Source organism: Sinocyclocheilus anshuiensis, unplaced genomic scaffold (genome assembly GCF_001515605.1).
Source record: "Sinocyclocheilus anshuiensis isolate Anshui unplaced genomic scaffold, SAMN03320099.WGS_v1.1 scaffold1546, whole genome shotgun sequence".
Classification (NCBI taxonomy): domain Eukaryota; kingdom Metazoa; phylum Chordata; class Actinopteri; order Cypriniformes; family Cyprinidae; genus Sinocyclocheilus; species Sinocyclocheilus anshuiensis.
Genome location: NW_015547737.1, coordinates 732,813 through 752,255, shown reverse-complemented (window position 1 = coordinate 752,255; position 19,443 = coordinate 732,813). Strand labels below are relative to the sequence as shown.

General features: G+C 36.8%; 4 protein-coding genes across 9 annotated transcripts in view; 1 reads left to right on the top strand and 3 right to left on the bottom strand.

The window, feature by feature from the left end:
* LOC107704453 (centromere protein P) overlaps positions 1–19,443 on the top strand; it is a 77,413-nt gene that overhangs the window by 35,196 nt on the left and 22,774 nt on the right. The window lies entirely within an intron of this gene.
* omd (osteomodulin) lies at positions 114–2,991 on the bottom strand. Its single transcript, XM_016507374.1, has 3 exons — positions 2,781–2,991; positions 559–1,514; positions 114–433 (listed from the first exon to the last, which is right to left on the bottom strand). Exons 2-3 carry the CDS (start codon positions 1,487–1,489, stop codon positions 189–191), a joined length of 1,176 nt encoding a protein of 391 aa, XP_016362860.1. The 5' UTR covers positions 1,490–1,514; positions 2,781–2,991; the 3' UTR covers positions 114–188.
* LOC107704452 (asporin (LRR class 1)) lies at positions 7,346–12,804 on the bottom strand. Its single transcript, XM_016507375.1, has 8 exons — positions 12,654–12,804; positions 11,465–11,723; positions 10,150–10,262; positions 9,196–9,409; positions 8,607–8,717; positions 8,238–8,331; positions 8,031–8,169; positions 7,346–7,957 (listed from the first exon to the last, which is right to left on the bottom strand). The coding sequence occupies exons 2-8, from the start codon at positions 11,691–11,693 to the stop codon at positions 7,760–7,762; spliced, it is 1,098 nt and encodes a 365-aa protein (XP_016362861.1). The 5' UTR covers positions 11,694–11,723; positions 12,654–12,804; the 3' UTR covers positions 7,346–7,759.
* The window catches only part of ecm2 (extracellular matrix protein 2, female organ and adipocyte specific), a 17,934-nt gene continuing 13,781 nt past the window's right edge, over positions 15,291–19,443 (bottom strand). For both annotated transcript variants that reach the window (XM_016507371.1, XM_016507372.1), the window contains exons 6-10: positions 18,116–18,251; positions 17,795–17,952; positions 17,364–17,503; positions 16,718–17,044; positions 15,291–16,146 (exon numbers count right to left, since the gene is read on the bottom strand). In XM_016507371.1, the coding sequence (XP_016362857.1) occupies positions 15,978–16,146; positions 16,718–17,044; positions 17,364–17,503; positions 17,795–17,952; positions 18,116–18,251 (930 nt within the window). In that variant the 3' untranslated portion in view covers positions 15,291–15,977. The remainder of the gene's footprint in view (positions 16,147–16,717; positions 17,045–17,363; positions 17,504–17,794; positions 17,953–18,115; positions 18,252–19,443) is intronic.

Genomic DNA, 19,443 nt, shown 5'->3' with positions numbered 1-19,443 from the left:
AGCATAACCATGCAAGCAGAAAATCAAATAGAATGTTCAAGCAGCAATGAACTGAATGTTTAAAATGACTAATATATGTATTTTAATAATATTTCAATATTATAAATCCTCTTTTAATCTTATACTTTGAATAATAGTTTGGTGTGTTGAACTATGTCTGACGAATCTCAAAAATCTATCTAATCTGTCTACTCGATGGCTTTGTTGCCTCCAGGCCTTTTTGGTCGGTCGGGTTTTTCATATTTTTTGGTTTCAGAGTCCTCTTCATCATCCTTCCTTTGGTTTCCATAAAATATCATTATCAGCCTTGGGAAACATCTGTAAGCGTAGTAGTCCACTGGTCCTCTCAGCTTATTGTTGTCGAGACGAATGTAGGTCAGCATGTTAGGGTTGCCAAGATCCAGTGATGGACACATCAGAGAGAGATTCAGATCTGCAAAGAGACATAAGCCATTATTAGAATGATAAGTTTGAGTAAAGTAAGAATGCAGTTAACATTTCTTGAAGAGACCTTCATGTTTTAGTCTACAACATTTGTACCTTTGAGTTCGATCCTACCTGTAAAGTCATTGTGATTTAGATAAAGATGTTCCAAGGTCCTGGGGACAAAAAACGGTTTGAAGAGCTGGTTATGGCCCAAGTGGAGCTCCATCAGTTTGGACAGGTTAAAGGCATTGTATGCAACGGATTTGAGTTTATTGTGTGGCATGCGAAGGGACAGAAGATTAGGAGTCATACCCACCGGTATGGAGGCGATTGAGTTGTTTTCCAGCGATATCTGCTGGATCGATTCTGGAAGGTCTGCTGGCATGGACTTGAGCTTATTGTTGCACATGTTGATTTGCATGAGGCTCTTCATGTCAGATAGGATCTTTCCTTTAATACCTGCGTCTGTTAGTCTGTTGCTGCACAAATCCAGCACTGTAAGTTTCGTAAGCTTGCGTGTGGCGTCTGCTGGTATCTTTGAAATTTTATTAAAGCCCAGATGAAGACTTTTAAGGGTTTTTGGCAAAGGAGAAGGAATGTCTTCCAGATTATTATGCTCAAGGTGTAGCTGAATGAGTTCTTTGAGTATACTAAAGACATCTTTATCCACCTTAGATGATTGGAGCTTGTTGTAGCTGAGGTTGATTTCCCTCAAGGACGTGGCGTTAATGAAAGGCTTTGAAGTTATGTCTTCTATGTCGTTATGCTGAATGTACAAGTGGCGAATGTGTCTTGGGATGTTGGGAACGGCCTTGAGTTTTCGGTGGTCACAATACATGGCAAAAGGATAGGACGAGGGGCAGAAACACTCGCTGGCACATTCGTACGAATACATTAATTGGCCATCGTAATCAGGTTGTTGAGGTACAGAAAGTCGAGGATCTTCAGGCAAAGAGTCATTCGTGTCGTAATCCAAATAGTTGGCTTCATAGTCTTGAGAAAGTACCAGAACTCCAGAAAGCAAAAGCAGAGACAGTATTGTCAGGATGTGTGATGGTGTCATGGTTTAGTGTGCTTTTCCTATTTATCTGTTTGGAACAGACACAAAGAAGAATTGTATTTTGATCATTAGAACAAGTTTATAAGGAATGCTAATGCTAAACCTTGTTTATTCCCTCCCAGTGTATTTTAGAGTGTTTTTACGCATTTAGGTATGACTGCCTTAATTGTACTGAAGTAATCAATATAATAGTAATATCTTCAATATTTTATTACAAAAATATTGAATTTAGACTGGGTTCCACAAAGAAACCGAAATAGAAATGTGAATAGAAAGTGATCACAGCAGAAATAATCCAAAATGAGAGTTTTTATTCACGTTTTTGCTCTGCTTTGGTACTTTGACAGAAGACTAAACACCTCTAATTGCACATACTTTGGGAAATATGACATTTTTCTGTAAATGTTGATATTTGTTTAGCATTCTCTTCTGTTGTAATGTCTGGGATCAATTATCTCAGCAGGGTTTTTGCTGTGCCTGTTGAAGGTGAAACCTCAGTGGTTGACTGACCTAGTATTAATATGTATTTATGTTTTTTTTTCTCACTTCTAAACACAAACAACCATTTTGGAGAGGCGGACACTCCCTTGCAATATGAAAGAACTCTGTCTTCTTGGATTATTATTTATATTTGATGTAATATTCTCCTACACTTAAAAAATGTAGTTTGGTCATAGTTATAATATGAGCTGGCAAAGCAGCTAGAAAAGTGATCCAAAAAATACAGCGAGTTTAAATTTTTTAATTTAATTTAACTACTGTAACTGCTCAGTATGACAAAGTTTCTCTCTGTAGCAATTTTCTTGTCTTCTGCAGAACTTTGACATGTTTGTTTGCTGGCTGTGATTTTAATGTTTCTCCATTAAATAATGACTTATTCTGTAAATTTGAAGCTCGTTTTCATTAATCAATCATAGTAATCTCTTTCATAGCTGGAAACCACATCTGGAGGAATGTTTACATTTTAATTGGCCCTTTGAACGTGAGAAAAGACTTGCCTAGTTAAGCACATTTTTCAAATTCTGAAATTAACTATTTCTCCTTATACTAAGTTTTAGATATAAAAAGGTTTTATATGCATTGCCATTTAAATATGGAACTTGACTTTGGCATGTAGGTTGCTAAAACTTAAGAGGAATATGAATATACCTCTATTTATAGTAATGGTCAATTCATTTCGCAGACACGAATGCGAATGATATAAAATCTCACACAAATCAGAATTAAAGTAACTCCCTTGATTTCGTTACTCAGCCTTGTATAGTGTACGATCTTTAAAATCATGATGTCATACCTGTGGGGTTGTTATTCTCTGAGTGGGAGGCCGAGTGAGATTGTGAACACCGAGCGCCCAAGATGAAACCCAGCAGCAGGAGACCCCTTCAGCTTGAACGATGTTGCCTAAAGTGGAGAAATGTTTTTCTCCTGGGACGAGCGTGAAAGATTTACCTCTGTGGTTTCCCCCACAGCAGCATCAGGCGTTTCGGGAGAGATTGAGATCTGCCTCTTTTATTGTGGAAGTGATTCTGGAAGCGTTTGGTTGCATGTGTTCAGTGACCTCAGTAAAGCCTCGTGGTCTCATCTGATTCTTCTTTTGCCCTTTTGTTGAGTTGAGGTGAGGTTGAAGTTTCCAGACATAATTCTGGAAGGAATAGCCTAGTATCCAGTCCACATTATTGCATGTGGACAGTAAAAATTTAACCCAGACTCATAACAGGTGTTGCACTAGTGCGGCTAATGTTATGCAAGATTTAAAGTGTAATATTAACTCTATATAATAAATATTACAGTATGTATATAGTAAATGAAAACCAGAACTAGCCAGTGTTCCTCCAGAATTTTTTATTAAGTGAGAAGGAAGATGACAGTCGGCAAAACTGGCCTAAAATGCATTGGCGATGATTAAGTGGGTTCAATTTAATTGGTTTAGACATTTCTAGCTCACTTTATGGAGGCCTTCTGCAACATGACTACTTTTTCCAGTGCTTGTACTGTATCGGAGTTAAACCACAGACGGTCTCTCATGACCCGTCTACAGAGTGGCGTTTTTTTTCAGAGTTGGCTAGACGGACCCCTTAGCACTCATTCTGTCAGCTGGAAGATTTGTTTTTGCTGCTACCCACATGGCAGACACTGAGAAGTGTCTGCATCATGAATGCTACTGCGGGTTGAAAAAAAAAAAAGAACAGTCAGGATTGCGATCCCAAGAGGTTCTTTTGGGCCATTTTTGTGAGGAAGGGGGTGAAAACGGAACAAAATGTGTTGGCAAGCCATATTTTTCGGTCTTTGATAAACGTAGCCTGGCTTATTTGTTGTTAAAATGTGACTTTACCATGCAGGCTTGGGAAAAATGAGCAGTTGCATGCAATCTACTCAAGCATGGGCAACGCTCTTTAGCAATGTGCAAATATTAGGATGACTTCTGGGGAATATGCAAATGTACATATGCATTGCATTTTAATTGTCACACTTGTGCTTTCTTGATTAGGAATTGTGAATATATACGTGTGCAGTCACATTTGAGTTTTCACCGCAGTGCTTACATACCTATTGATCTTAATGACCTATTTTTCCAGTTAAATAAATGTTTTACTGTTGACTGACACAAAAGTAGTCTTGGTGTAAACACCATTTGTCATAGTTTTACCTGCATGCAAGTACCATGATTTATATTTTATGGACCATTTGAACCTTTTTTTAAAAAAAAACCTGAATCCACAAATGTGTGTCTGAACAAAACAGTGTTTAGAGATTTTTTTGGAAAATGTTCCAGAGGAGGGAAGTGGTCTGGTGGCCTTCTTGAAATAGGCTGATAAAAACAAGCTGGGTGGTTGTTTTCTGTCTTGGTTCAAAGGTATTTACTCTGGAGGGAAATTGGATGGGGGAAAAGCATGAGGTGTTTGTAAAAAAGATCTAAACTAGACCTAGAATCAATTCTTCCATAGTTATGTGCTCACATTTTACACAAGCTTACTTTGCGTTTGCAAGAGTTCACCCTCATGTACTATTTGAGACCCTAAGGCCAATCACTAGCTCAAAAAAAAAAAAACCTTAACATTGAAGAACGAGTTTGATACTTTGATTAATCTGAAGCATCAAACTACAGTAATATCTAATAATATCAGATATTTCATAATGATTGATTCATCACACAAGTGGAAAAATTACTGTGCAGAATTGTTCACATCTGAGGTTTTACGCTGATTGTGATGTATTGGTGTAGCTTTAAACCATTTTAAATCTGTGTCTGAATCCCTCAGGTGTTTTCTGGGGCTCAGAGATCCTAAATGATCCAAACCTGTTGTGAGTTTTTTTTGAAGTATGCAAGACGTGGCAGCAGCAAATCAGGCCAACCTGAAGATTTGTTCCATATGTTTCCTGAGCAGAGCCTCTCTCTCTCTGTAGCCTCCACCCCTCTATGTTGTTTTTTCCCCCCATCTTAACCCGTTCAGGCCCAAAATTAAGTTTGAGGGACACAAAATAAAAAATTAATCAGCTCATTTTTGATTATTAGTCTAATCACATCTAGCAGTTTTGCTGTAGTATATCATTCCTTTTTACAGTGAGACCCACTATCCCCAAATTTTGAAGTTGAGCTACAATTACATTATCCAGGACTGGTTTGATTTCTGTAGGACTAAAGAGTTGCCATGCTTCATTCCAAAGGATTTTTCCCCAAGAAAGCATCCGTTATAGATTGAATTTATAAATGGCTGTCAGAATGGCTGTTACTTGGAAACCCTTTTTGACGTTCACATTTGTTTGAATTGTATACAATAATTATAGAGTATTAAACAGAGCTGTGCAATTAATCGAAATACAGTTTGGATTTCGATTTTTGGCCTCCAGCGATTTGCGCTTTCGCTCCTCCATAAAAGCCCAAACTTCACGTGCAAGTCAGTAAATTCATATAACATGACTTTCACAAAATGGGATTAGCCTGATTTATTTATTAGATTTAAATTTATTAGATTTATTTGTGTATTTAAAACTTAATTTGTACCTCAGGAGTAGGCATGGGCCGGTATGAGATTCTGACGGTATGATAACCTTAGATAAAAATATCACGGTTTCATTGGTGTGGAGCGGTGAGGTACGAGGATGTGTGCACATACACACATAAGGAAAGAGAGAGCGCGAGTGTCACACACACACACGCGCGCGCGGTCTCTCCGTACAACACTCAAACAGTGGCAAAGTGTTTTTTTTTTGTGTTTTTTTTAATGCGTGATTTTGAACGGATGTAAACAATGGCAGGAGGCTTAGCCATCCTACACACAGGTGACTCCGCTCGCACCAACCGGAGGAGGAGGGGTCGTGTGACTCGCTACGCTCTTCGCTGCACACAACTGAGGGAGTCCTGCACTTTCCGTCATTGACGACACGTAAAAAAACTGCGCATATCGTAGGAACGGTATAACGGAAAATTTTAGTGGTTTTGAAACCGTGACTTTTCCAAACCACGGTATACCTTGAAACCGGTTATCGTCCCATGCCTACTCAGGAGGCTTTCTGTGCATGTGCTCTGACACGGAAATGAACATGGACATGTAAATTCAACTTTTAGCTTAAGGTGCATGCTTAAATGGTCAAATACAAAAAACATACAAAATTCAAAAATGTGTCTTTACTCACAGTGGTGATCATTCACGTAAACCCTCGTCGGGTATGTCTTAAGTCAACAGTGAAGTTGAGAATGAAAATACATGCGTAACAGTAAGAGTAAAATCTGAGAATTTATTAGCCATTGGCTAATATTAGACATCATTTAGTCGCCCAGAGTAAGATTTAGTCGCATATGCGAGTGATTTACTCTTAATGTAGAGGGTTGTAAGAAACAGAAGATGTTAAATTCTTACAATGAAGACTATGCTGTTTTATTTTACATTCGATTATTACATTTCTGTTAGCTGAATACTTCAGACTTGCATAAAAAACTTTAAGCACTGTTTGTTTAATTTGTATCTTTATTGTATTTGTCCTTTGTTTTTTTTTTCTTTATTGTATTACTGTTTAATTAATTATTATTATTATTTTTTTTTACTTAAATGAGTTACTCTAGTATTCTGCTGTGGTATCGAGAAGTGTGAAATTTCTCTGCTATCTAAAATGTAGATGTCATAGCAACATTATTTACAGAAAATATATATTTGATATATATTGCTATCTTTAAATAAATCACTCGTATAAAGTTTTGGACATGTGGCCCACTTATAATCGTGTTAAATAATCGTGATTACAATATTGACCAAAAATAATTTGGTGATTATGATTTTTGCCATAATCGAGTAGCCCTAGTTAAACATAATGAATTAACATGATTTCAACAAAACATCACTATCGCCTGGCTATATTAATCCCAGTCACTATTTATATTCCAGTTGTTGCAGTGATTTTTCCCAATCCTTACACAAGTCTTCATCTGCTGTGTTTTTTTTGTCTTATTGCCGGACAGATTCTGAGGCCAACCAGATGTACTGTTTTATTTTTCTTTATTTTTCTAAAGAAACAACAATATCTGAATTGGAAACAAATAACACAGCACCGCTGGCTAAGAAAACACTTGTTGCAATACAGTTTTGCAAATGTCAGGGACACTGTTGTGTAAACTGTAACCAAACCTGTGGTCCATACAGATCAATTTTTCAGAATTTCTGTGATCTGACAAGAATGTCCATGTCCAGTATTTCAGAGAAAACACTGGCAATGAATAAAAAGTTATATAATGTAAATTTAGCATGCAATATTAATTTGTTGTTATCACAAAAACTGGTAATAAGCACCATGAGAATAATGCCCGTTTCTCTAAAATACAAGAAGTAAAACAATAAACAAACTGGCCTTGTAAATTTGATTTATTTTTCTTTGATTCTAGACAGTTGTACCTTATAAGCAAAAATTATTTAGAGACCTGTAATACATGGGAACAAATTTATTTAGCACCTGATCTGAAAATATGCAATTAAAACCCCTCTTCTGTCTTTATAATGTCGAAAAGATTTCAATGTAAACATTAATAATGAAAACCTATGTAACTATTACACACAGTGTAGTTGATTCTGTCTTTACTTGAATTCAAAGTCTTCGAAATCCTCACCAAATTCAAGTAACGAATCTGTAGCCACTGTGGATACTAGTGGATTTTGGATAAATTAAGTTCTGTACATCACCAAGAGGACATGAAATGATCATTTATTACATTAGGATGAAGTTCATGACTAGTTATAATGCTGCCCTCCAGTGGCAAGATGGTGCACGCCGGTACTGTTTTGCTCACTTTCTGTGGTTACCTAGTTGCACCGAATTGTGGCTTGAAGCGCACCGAAAAGTGGGTGGCTGAATCTCCCAGTATTTCACTGGATTTGCATATAAACTGATCCTAGTGTAAAGGGCTTTCTTAGCCCGGGTTCTAGAAGGGCAAAAGTCATTTACTCCAACGTAAGTGATGCTGTTGGCATGTAAGTACACCACCTAAAAGAGGAAGTGAAGTTGATTCAATCTCTGTACGCATTATGTTTCAATAGCGTGCATATTTGTGTTTTACCTGCAAATATTTCAGGTTGTTCAAGCCTGGAGGAACTTTCTTCAGTTTATTGTTATCCAGATGAATTTCTCTGACTTTGGTAATAGCAGCGAAACTTCCGTTTTCCACATACTTGATTTGATTGAAGTCAAGCCACAGCCTGTAAAAGTCACTGGTCATTAAGTTGTGTTCTGTTTTTACCCACAAGGGGGAGTTTGTTTACCTTACCTTTGTAGACTTTTTAATCTTAAAAAATCCTCTGACTCCACTTTGGCAATCTTGTTATAGTCCAAGTGAAGTTCAGTGAGGGAAGTTGGCAGATCTGTGGGATTTAGATTAATAAACATCTCAGTTATGAGACTTGTGTGCTCACACTGAAAAACATTTGGTGTAGAAACTGTTTTCACTCAGAAACGGCAAGTAACACGTTTAACATTTTAATTTTGAAGTAGAAAGACCGTAATAGTATTGTTAGGGCTACATTACATCAACAAATTTGTAAGCACTTTGTCTTATGAGACCCAGATCCTTTTTAACACTTTTTTTTTTTTCAGGTGCAAAAGCCTTTTGATTTTCATAAAACATGCTAATACTTACCTTTAGGGATAGCTGTAAGCCTTGCTTCAGCTATTCTCAAGTAGAGAGTCGCCATATCGTCAAAAGCCCCTGGTTCAATCCCGCTGTTTGCAATTGGATTTGCACTCAGTTCTAGAGATGCAAGAAAAGGGAACCACTTGTTTTTCTAAGCAAATTGTTATTTACATAGAAAAATGTGACTTAAAGAGTCATGGATCACTCCTTGTTGGGTTTGAACCAGAAGCATTTTGGTTGCCAGTCGTATTTTTAACTATAACACCATATTATCCCATATTCTCAGATGAATCTCTGTAATTTGTAAATGCAGATCATAATGTAGACACTAGGACGCAGAGTGTTCTTTAGCTGTAAATTACCGGAGAAACATGGAGATCAGTTGATTGAAGTGAGCTTGTTCTTGTCAGACATAAATAGTATGTAAGATCATTTATCTCATTATATAACCAGTTTTAACGAGGTCATGATGGAGAGAACAGAGGGAATCGGATCGGGAAATGAAGCAAGTCTTACATCTCAATGTGTTGAAGCAAGTGCGCTAACTGCTTAGCATGACCCTGTTTATTTAAAAATCATCACTTAGGAGACCTACCTAAAACATTTAGGTCTTGCATTCTTCTAAATGCTCCTTTTGGAAGTCTGCTGATCTTGTTGTCGTGCAGTCGCAGTGACTGAATGCTCGTGGGAAGGTTCTCAGGCATTTGTGTCAGCAGGTTGTATGACAGGTGGAGAATCTTGAGTTTGTTCATGTTGCGAAAGGCCTTTGGGTGGATTTTTGATATCTGGTTATTGAGCAGAAACAGGGCCTGCGAAAATAGAAGGGGAAATAACAAATGTACATTGCATGAATGGATATAGCCATAAACATATCTGCCATTTTTAAAACAGAATTGTAATCAGTACATTTTACAGCTTGGATGCATTTTTATGGCTCTTAAACACTAGTTTTGTGTGATGTATTGAGTGTTGTTGCATATTAAAATAAATGTCTAAAGTTATTGGACATAGTTATAGGCATTATCTATTTGGCTACAGAGTTTTTTTGAACAATTTCTGCTGTTATTGCACATCAAATATGAAGTATTCTTTGTAGATGACAACCACATCAATACAAACATAGTTCAAAACATTTTATATATATATATATATATATATATATATATATATATATATAATGTTTTTGGGTTTTTTTGGCAGACAAATAACTAAATTATTGGATAATTAGTTCTGAATATTCTGGAATTTTCTGGAAAATCTGAACATAATTTTGTGTGATTGTTTACAAGATCTAGGCTCTTTTTTATTATTCTTGGTATTTTATTCCCTTTCTAGCTTTCTTGCTCAGCAAGAACATTTAACCATTTTACCACTAATCATGAGCAAATATTTACCACAAGTATGAAACAGTCTGCAATAAATGCAAATATCAATAACACTCAAATATGCATCCAGCATTCCACATAATCCCGCTACACTGCATGTCTCCAGATGTCCTTGTGTAAACCCAATATAAGAACACGATTTAACGAGGGTGTTTACTGCTCACATAGAGATTATCCAAGCCTTTAAAATCGTCTTCCTTGATTTCTGTGATGTCATTGTTTTGGAGATCGACGAGCAACGTGTTTGCAGTAATGTCCTTTGGCACCTTGGTCAGACCTATAAAGACAAAAAGAAAGAAAAAGACGAAAAATCATTCTCATTAAGACGGATACAAAATGTTCAATTGCCTCAAACAAGCTGTTCATCTTAAATGATTCATGTAAGATTTGATATACTATATATTAATTAGGGCTGCACGATAAATCGCATGCGATATTTAATGCGCATCTGGTCAGAAAGCCGGTTCTGTAATCAGCGGTAAATCTCCATCACGTGCGTGCTTTCACATTGAGCAGCATTAACTACACAGAGCCGTTGTTCACTGACGAGCTGCGCAAAAAATCGCGCGAATATGAACGTGGTTTTGCGCAGCTCGTCAGTGAACAACGGCTCTGTGTAGTTAATGCTGCTCCATGTGAAAGCACGCACGTGATGGAGATTTACTGCTGATTACAGAACCGGCTTTACTGACAAGATGCGCATTAAATATCGCATGCGATTTAATATACTTATACCCTATTCTTTATTATGGGGATGTGCAAAGCTGTCCATTTTTGTGGGCTGCCTGAAAGACTAGTTGACAAATTAGTCTTAAGGAAACCCTATGTAATTATAATCCCGATCAGATGCGTTTCTTAGACGTGTTCTTGCATTCAAAAACAGCAAGACGGAGCACAGTGGGACCTAACAGAATGCAGGCGTCTTAAGATACTTTCTTAAAAGAATCTTTTTTTTTAATTTTATATCATTTTATTTAATCTTTTATTTGGTCTGCTTGCTTATGGAAGTTTGCTTTTGCCACAGGTAAAAAAATTAAATAAGGTAATTGTGACTTTTTATCTTATAATTCTGACTTCTGACTATTCTGACTTTTTTCTCTGTTAATTCCATCTCGCAATTCTGTTTTTTGTGTAAAAATATGGTAATTGCGACTATATCTCACCATTCAGACTTTTGTTCTCAAAATTGCGAGTTCAGAATTGCAAGATAAAAAGTTGATCTTTTTTTTTTGCCATTTGTTGTATTCCACGGCAGAAACAAGCTTCCATATTTCCTTAATGCATCTTAAGATGTCTGTCTTAATGTGTATTTGTATTAAAATATGCTGTTAGTGCATTAAATTAAACATCAAAACTAAATTGTAAATTGTAACTATTTAATACAAGTTGACCTCATATGACCTCAAGTTGACCTCTAAAATGACTAGTCAGTGACTGGTACCTTCTTTGTTGTTTAAAGTAGTATGATGAAGTTCTTACCCTGATCTGAACACTGCAGAACTTTCTTTGAGCACCGACACCCTTCGGGACATTCCGAAACAAAGTTATCATCATAATTGTCGTAATGGTCATCGTCGTCATCATCATCATAGTCACCCGCATCTTGTTGCATGATGTCATGATGCTTGATGAAATCCATGACATTGATAGGCGTGTATGGTTTCGTATGACATAACGTCAGCAGGGTGAGTAGTAAAAGTACTTTCATGGTGCATCTGTAGTCATAAATGGTTTAGCCCTGCGAATATGAACACAAGTGCTTTGTCAAATTGAACATTTTGGCATGCTAATGTTACATTGTTTTGTATGTTTCACAGGATGAAAAAGAAAAAAGTGGACTGGATCCCAAGTGTCCTGATTGGATTATTAGTGAGCATCACAATGAAATGGGCCAATAGGAATTGATGACAGGTTAAAGAGAGTTATATTCTAATTGAATGACTTACATAGTACTTCACAATAACTACAGATGCTCCTGAAATATTACTACCCTCATAGTTGCGCAATATTTTGGGGGTTATTTGATTGTTATTCAGTTTTTTCTCTAGCTGCACAATATTGAATCAGATTCAGTTCAGTAGCATTAATAATTGTGAGGGCAAAATGTAAATAATTGCTGTAATTGTTTGTAAAAGAAGTTCAAATGAACCAGGTGCAATTGTACAATTGTTTATAGAGCAATCTTGTTTATGGACGCCTTAGTCATCAACATGTAAGACGGTGGCTCACAGTTTATAGACATTTAAAAATTAAAAACATTGTTTCTGACACCATCCACAAGACATTTAATCAGAAATCTAACTCATTTGGTATGATTTTTGCATTTGGTAACATTTTATTGTTTTAAATAGAAAAGAAACTTTAGAATTCTCCTTTCACCGTGAATGAAAAACTTAATATTTATGTTTTAAAACACCTGAGATCATGTTTAGAGAAAGTTGCATGGTACTGGGTTGCTCAGCATCTTGAATGATGAAGAATTAATCTGTAAATGTTTCACCGCAGCACTTTTAAGTGAATTTGTACACTCCCGATTAATATAATAATATGTTGTCTGGTTTATTCAAACATTTCTTTGAATGCCTATGTATATGAAATGGAGCTTCGCACAAACCTAATGAGGTGAAATCACTCTTCCATGATCTAGAATTAGATAAAAACAGCATACCTGATGAATCTGTGTAATCCTTCTTCAAGTAAGCCTCCAGGAGTGAGATTTGGGCCTTAAATGCAGCGTGCACAAAAGCTTGAAAGGTGGCTATAACACTCGTCAAAGCATGAGATCTTTGAATGAATGGGGATGGAAAAGATGCTGCTGCTTCAAGTAGCAGATTGGGAATAAGGGGTAGGAACGGTACGCAGCTCTGCTGGATGCTTAACTAGCACTGAACACTCATTGTTACCGGCCGTATGTTTCTCATCAGCACTTGAAACTTGGCCAATTTTGTACGGATAAATTTTCAATGGCCAGTGTGGGATATTCTTACTCTTTACATTGAAATATTTCAATACATCAAAGGCCATATAAAATAGAGACCACCCATTGGCAGAGTGCATAATATTGCATAATTTGTGGAGCTATTTCTGGGCTTCTGTTTTTAGATAGAACATTAAATCTTGTGATGTAATGGTTTTGATAGTGATATAAAATGCTAGATGAAAATAGCTTTTCACTTTTTATCCTTAGTTTATATTGGGAAATATAAATAAAAACCATCAACTCAAATTCTTAGACATTAAAAAATCTTTCTGCTTTTCTTGACATGAATCCCATCAGACAATGTAGAATGATTGATTGATTGATTCAACTGCCAGAAACAGCAATAATTCACAAATTACATCATTCACTTTTTAGGAAGAGAAATGCATGTTATCGTGACTAAATCATTCTTTGAATCAATGTTCATGGTACAAAATTTTGTAATTCCCAAGTCATGGGGGACCTTTAATCTAAACCTAAATGTTGGATAATAACTATTCCAGACGGTGCTGTTTGCTTACAGCAGCACAAAACGAGACCCCTCTCTATTCACTGGGCAGTACTTGTGGCGCCACATATGCTTGGGTTTGGCTGGTTTTGAGATGATGGAAGTTCCAATGTCTCATGGTTTCTCCCTTCATTCTCCTGAGTCTCACTGGCCGACATTCCTTCCGAAATGATAACCAACCTCAAACCAATAAATGTTTGTGGTATGTGGAGTTGGTGCCGTAAATTAAAAGTATGTAGATACTATTACCGACACTACATGTGAGGGTGAACCGGTTCAGGAAAGGTAGAAATGTATGCTTACGTGTTTCAGAAAGAGTGATGAAATACCAATAATTTCCCTCAGTCTTTCTCTAATTCTTTGTCTTTCACGCCCTCAGTCTTATTTGTTGTAATGTTATGACGTGCAGAACCATGTTGGAAATATCTCGACCTTGAAAACACTTGAGACATGTTGGCGGTTTTCCACAGCTTTGCTGTTTTACGTTTCTTTTTCTTACCCCACTGTTTTTTATTTGTTTTAAGCATAAACCTTAAAACAAGTTCTTTGCCAATGGGGTTAAAAAAAACTTAATTCAAGATAAATTGATATCAAGTTTTAATTTGTTACACAAGTAAATTTGCGATATAAATACTGACGTGACTAAAGCCCCATTCACACCAAGAACGATAACTATAAAGATAATGATAAAGATATAGTTCTAAAAATCGTTCTCAATATTAAAGAATAGCAGAGTCCACACCACAACTATAACGATAAAGACAAAGAGAAACGATATCGTTGGAATCACTTTCAAAATGATTTTTCTCCAGCTGATGAAAGATAAAAAATTGACAGCCAGTCAGAATCCATCCTGCTGTAACGAGCTCAAGAATTTAAAGCGGCAGACGCATGTACGCTTAGAATATCAGACGATATCGTTCGCTGGTGTGGACGCTAATATCGTTATCTTTATAGTTATCGTTCTTGGTGTGAACGGGGCTTAAAGGTTTTTTTGGAAAATGACAAATACTACTAGAATTGTTTGTATACATGTATATGTATCTGCTTTCTTTTTTTGGCAGTTGTGTCTATGGCTAAATGTGAGAGTGAATCGGTTTAGGAAAGGTAGAAATTTATCTATGTGCTTAAATGTTTCAGAGGGATGAAATACCAATAATTTCCCTCAATCTTTCTCTAATTCTTTTGTTGTTCACGCCTTCAATCGTATTTGTTGTAATGTTATGATGTGTGGGATCTCGTTGGTAATGCCTCGACCTTGCAAACACTTGAGATATGTTGGCGGTTTTCCACAGCTTTGCTTGTCCTCTAAATATAGAGCAAGATTTAACTGTACCCAGACACTAGGAGGGGGTGGTTCAGCTGTTCAGCTGTTGTTTATTTACCCCTCAAAATAAGATTAAATAAAAGCCATGTGACTAGTACTTGAGTCATTGATGCCATGGATAACTTCATGGAAAGCTTCTGAGATAATTCTCCTTCCAGGTTTTTTTTTTAGTTTTAGTTTTTTTGTTTGTTTATTCTTTCCCCTCTTTTTAGTCGCAGCCTAAAATCAGTGAAACCCCAGTTGCATTTTTCAGTAATCGTCCACATTTCGTTGGCGATGATGGAGTGAGAACTCAAACTCTTAGAAGAATCTCAGAAGGAGCGGAAGACTATGATGTCATAGTCAGATCATTTACAGGGGTCATTAATGTGTTTCAGTCTGCAGTGATTCCATTAGCACAAGACTTCTCTTGAACGTTTATAAAGCACAGATGTTTTATACTGGGATATTTTGAGGAAGAAAGACAATAGACATTTTAGGAAATCTGTGTATGTAATAGTTTAATTTAACACTCACATTTGGATAAAAGGAGTGATAATGTGAATAGAAAAATACATAGGAAAAGTTTTTATTGAAGCTGTATTGGTTTTCCCACTGAATTCTAAACTAGGCAAATACAAAACTGTATGTATATCTTTCAATTATATATCAGAGTTCTCTCAGTAGCAAACGTCCTTATTGGTCCTGTCTTAGTAAAAAAAATGCATTATGTAAGCAGGTTGATTTTGGCTGCTTTCTTTTATAAACACTTAAAGCCAAGCATCCTGTTTTTCTTCACTACGACAGACAAACTTAATACTGTTATGACAAGAATAAGATCAATTTCAATGTAGAATACAAAGTTATAGTCTACTACTTTTTTTCCCTCTTAAACTATTATACAGTTGATTCATGCATCTTACAAAAACACGTCTAGACAGGGGCGAACAACGACAGCGTTCTGCCATGATCCTCGAGGCGGTGATCATGTTCAGTCTTATCTGACTTCTAAATAGAAGCTCATAAAAGCTAGTAAAACAAGACAGAATAAACATGCCAAACAGAGATTTAATGCAATTTTTGGGACAATTTTTCTTTTTTTGGGAGAAAAATGATAACTGCATGTTTCAGAAGGAATCAACTTAGATTAATGTTTACAGTCTTTAGTGGTTTATAATAATAGCACAGAAGATTGCAGTTACTTAATCCTCTGAGGCTTTAACACAACACTAGAGTAGGAGCGGACGCAGGAGAAAGCCGTGGGTGGGATTTTCCGGGGGTCGAGGAAATTGTTCTCGAGGCGAAGGGCGACTAGATGAGAGTCATCCTCATTCAAGGGGTCACAGATGGCATCTTCTGATATGTGCCTGTTGGACATAAAAACACTCGTGACCTCAAAATTTTTCTGTTTTTTTTTCCCAGAAAATTTATCACAAATTAGGACGCATCAATACAAACTTCTGTGTCAATACCGATTATGTAGAATGACATCTGCTGATACAGATACTGACACTGATAGTTTGGTGGTTCTGCTTTTTTATACCTTCAAATTAATAATTAATTACAGTGTTTTAAAAGTAATTCCACAGGAGACCTTTTCTTCACACACAGCATGAATTTTGATGCTTTTTTTATTGACAGTTTTTAAATAACTGGACAAAGTCTGATAGCTCAAACAATTGCATTTATTGGCCAATACTGATTGTCAGATTACATCCCTAATCTTGAATTAAGTTCTTACCACACTGGGAAGTTGTTTTTTATTTGTATTAAACATAAACCTTAAAATTAAAACAAGTTATTTGCCTTTTGTGAAGGAAAATAAACTTATTTCAAGATAAATTGTCTGAAGTTGCTTTGAAGCTATGTAATTTGTGTAAAGGTCACAGACCATTGTGCCACAGGTAATTATGACCAAATCAGAGGCAAGCAGTGTACCTTATTTTGTTGTTGTTAAGTCGTAGGAAATGTAACGTTGTCATCTCATTAATTCCCATGGGAATAGACGTAAGCTGGTTATTGTCTAGACAGAGTTCGGTCATAGTGTTGAAGGTGCCAAAGAAGGACTCTGGCTCGATAGCGTCACCGTCCAGCTTGTTGTAAGAGAGGTAGAGGTACTCCAGGCCAGGCTCCATGTGTGCGAACACGTATCCTGGAATGCGTTCGATCTGATTCCCGGCCAGCACCAGGTGAATCAGCGACTTTGGCAGAAAGGATGGAACCAGGTAGAAGTTGTTGTGTGAGAGATCTAAGGATTCCAGGTTCCTTTTAGACACAGTGAGAAAAGGTTAAGTGTTCATGTGTTTAGGGGGCGAGGGGGTCCAGAAAGGGGTTTTCACTTCTAGAAAATGTACCACTTTTCAGTTCTCCCAAAGGACAATTGTGCTAAACTGTTGCGCCACTTTAGCATGCAATCTTTCAGTGCAAAAACATATTTGCTAAACGCCAACTATTCATTGGAACCAAATGTCTACTATTTCAATTTTCATTCTTTTTCTATGCAAAATAGGCTTTTTATAAAACAAAAGTGAGCAATATTTGCCTAAACATTGGTTTCGTTGTTAAACTTCTTGAGGACACACACCTGTGATTAATCCAGGCTAAAGGTGCAATACTTGACTCGTCTAATTTATTATGTCTTAGCACAACGACGTTGATGTTTGTGGTGTGGTTGAATGCCGTTTCAGAGATTTCTTCAATCAGGTTGTTTTCAAGGTACAACTCCTAAGTATCAAAGAGATTATGAAGTAAATTGTACAGCTTGCTTCATTTAATAAAATAAACAGAAGCAGTTGTTACTTGACAATGCAATTAAATTTGACTTGAGCAGCTTCAAATTTTGGTTTGCCGTAATTGCTGTTCAAGTGCCACTGGTTTCCCACAGGTACTGTAAAACCAGTGCTGGTTCATAGCCCACAAACTTGTATGCAGTTAAATGAACAAGATTGTTTGACAGCAATCTTGATTTCTTGATGTTCCTTAACTCCAGAAGTAGTTCTCTGTTTCGAAACTCACCAGTAGAGATGCAGGTAGGCCCTGAGGAATGGAACGGAAATGGTTTCTGCCTAGCCGAAGGTAAGTCAGCTCTTTGAGGGGCTTAAAGGCCTGTGGATTCACGTTACCTTCACTGAGCAAGTTCCCCTCCATTTCCAAAGTAACCAGACTGCTGAGACCTTCCAGGAATTATGAAGCAATTTGTGAAAATATTGTGCTTTCATAGTACAACGTTAGGTAAGGAACATTCATGCTAGTATTAGCTGATTAAATGTCAGCATTTTTATAGATGTTTCAATTATGCTAACCTTTTATACATAGCAATTTTTGTAACTGTTTTACCTTCAAAGCTGTTTTCCTCAATTTCTTTTAGATTGTTCTCATTTATCTTGAGCTCCTGGAGTGTTGATGGGAGCTCAGAGGGAATTTGTTCCAGAAGGTTTCCATCCATGTACAGGCGAGACAGGAATTTAAGACCCTTAAAAGAAAGTTACATAAAAATCACGTCATTAATCTTTAGGTGTGAAAAATAAAGGTCACATACAATATGCTTTCGAATCCTTCAGTGGAAGTTTTCCACTTTGGCTTTCTGGCAATGCTTTGAGTGTTAATCTTGTGTTAATGCTTAAGTTAACTGAACAAGCGGCTGTTTGGAAACCATATGCCGAATCCATGTCTCTTATCGTATATCTGATCGTTACTCCAAGCTTTCTGATGAATTGATACATAGTCTTGGTACTGTATAAATACTATATATTTTTTGATACTTCATCATTTGTTCAGATGATGGGCATATTTATACTGGTTAGAGCCCAGTGAAAATAGGAAAGACTAGCATAGCATACCCTCTGTTGTTTCTGTTGAACACATGCCATGGAATTTTGTTTTTATTTGAAAGTCTGTGCAAAAAAAGCATGACTACAAGTGTCAAGTACAAGCAGGGTGCGAATTACGGGGGGGTTTGGGGGGGTCTGACCCCCCTGAAGAAGGCTTGATCCCCCCCTGATGAACGTCAAAACTAGATGTGGGGGGGTCGGATAGAAAGTAGGCTAACCTACTGCATAATATGGAGATTTACTTGTAAATATTAATATGTATTTCTATAGCTCTGACTGATTTTAAAAATGTAATTTTGGCAGCCCCTGAAATGGGTCGTATTGACAGTACCTGAGTGGTTGAAGAAAACGCTACATCGCTCATTGAAAGACGTGCATTAGGGGTGCTCTGATTAGGATTTTTGAGGCCGATTGCAGAAAGCAGTATCTGCCGATACCGATCACCGATGACGATCTTTTTAAAGCCTTCTTTTTATCATTTATAACTATTTATAGTGATACTCCAATCAGGATTTTTAGACATTTGTGACCCTGGACCACAAAACCAGTCTTAAGTCGCTGGGGTATATTTGTAGCAATAGCCAAAAATAACATTGTATGGGGCAAAATTATTGATTTTTCTTTTATGCCAAAAATCATTAGGATATTAAGTAAAGATTAGGGATGCACCCAGTATCGGTATCGGGCCCAGACACAGACAACAGAACAACAGACAGCAGAATGGAGTTATAAGAGATTAAGGATGTCTACGAAGTATATGTATGCAATGAATATAATGTTAAACATTCAGTATTAACGCCTGTATAGCTGATGTGCGCGAGCTGATAAACAAAG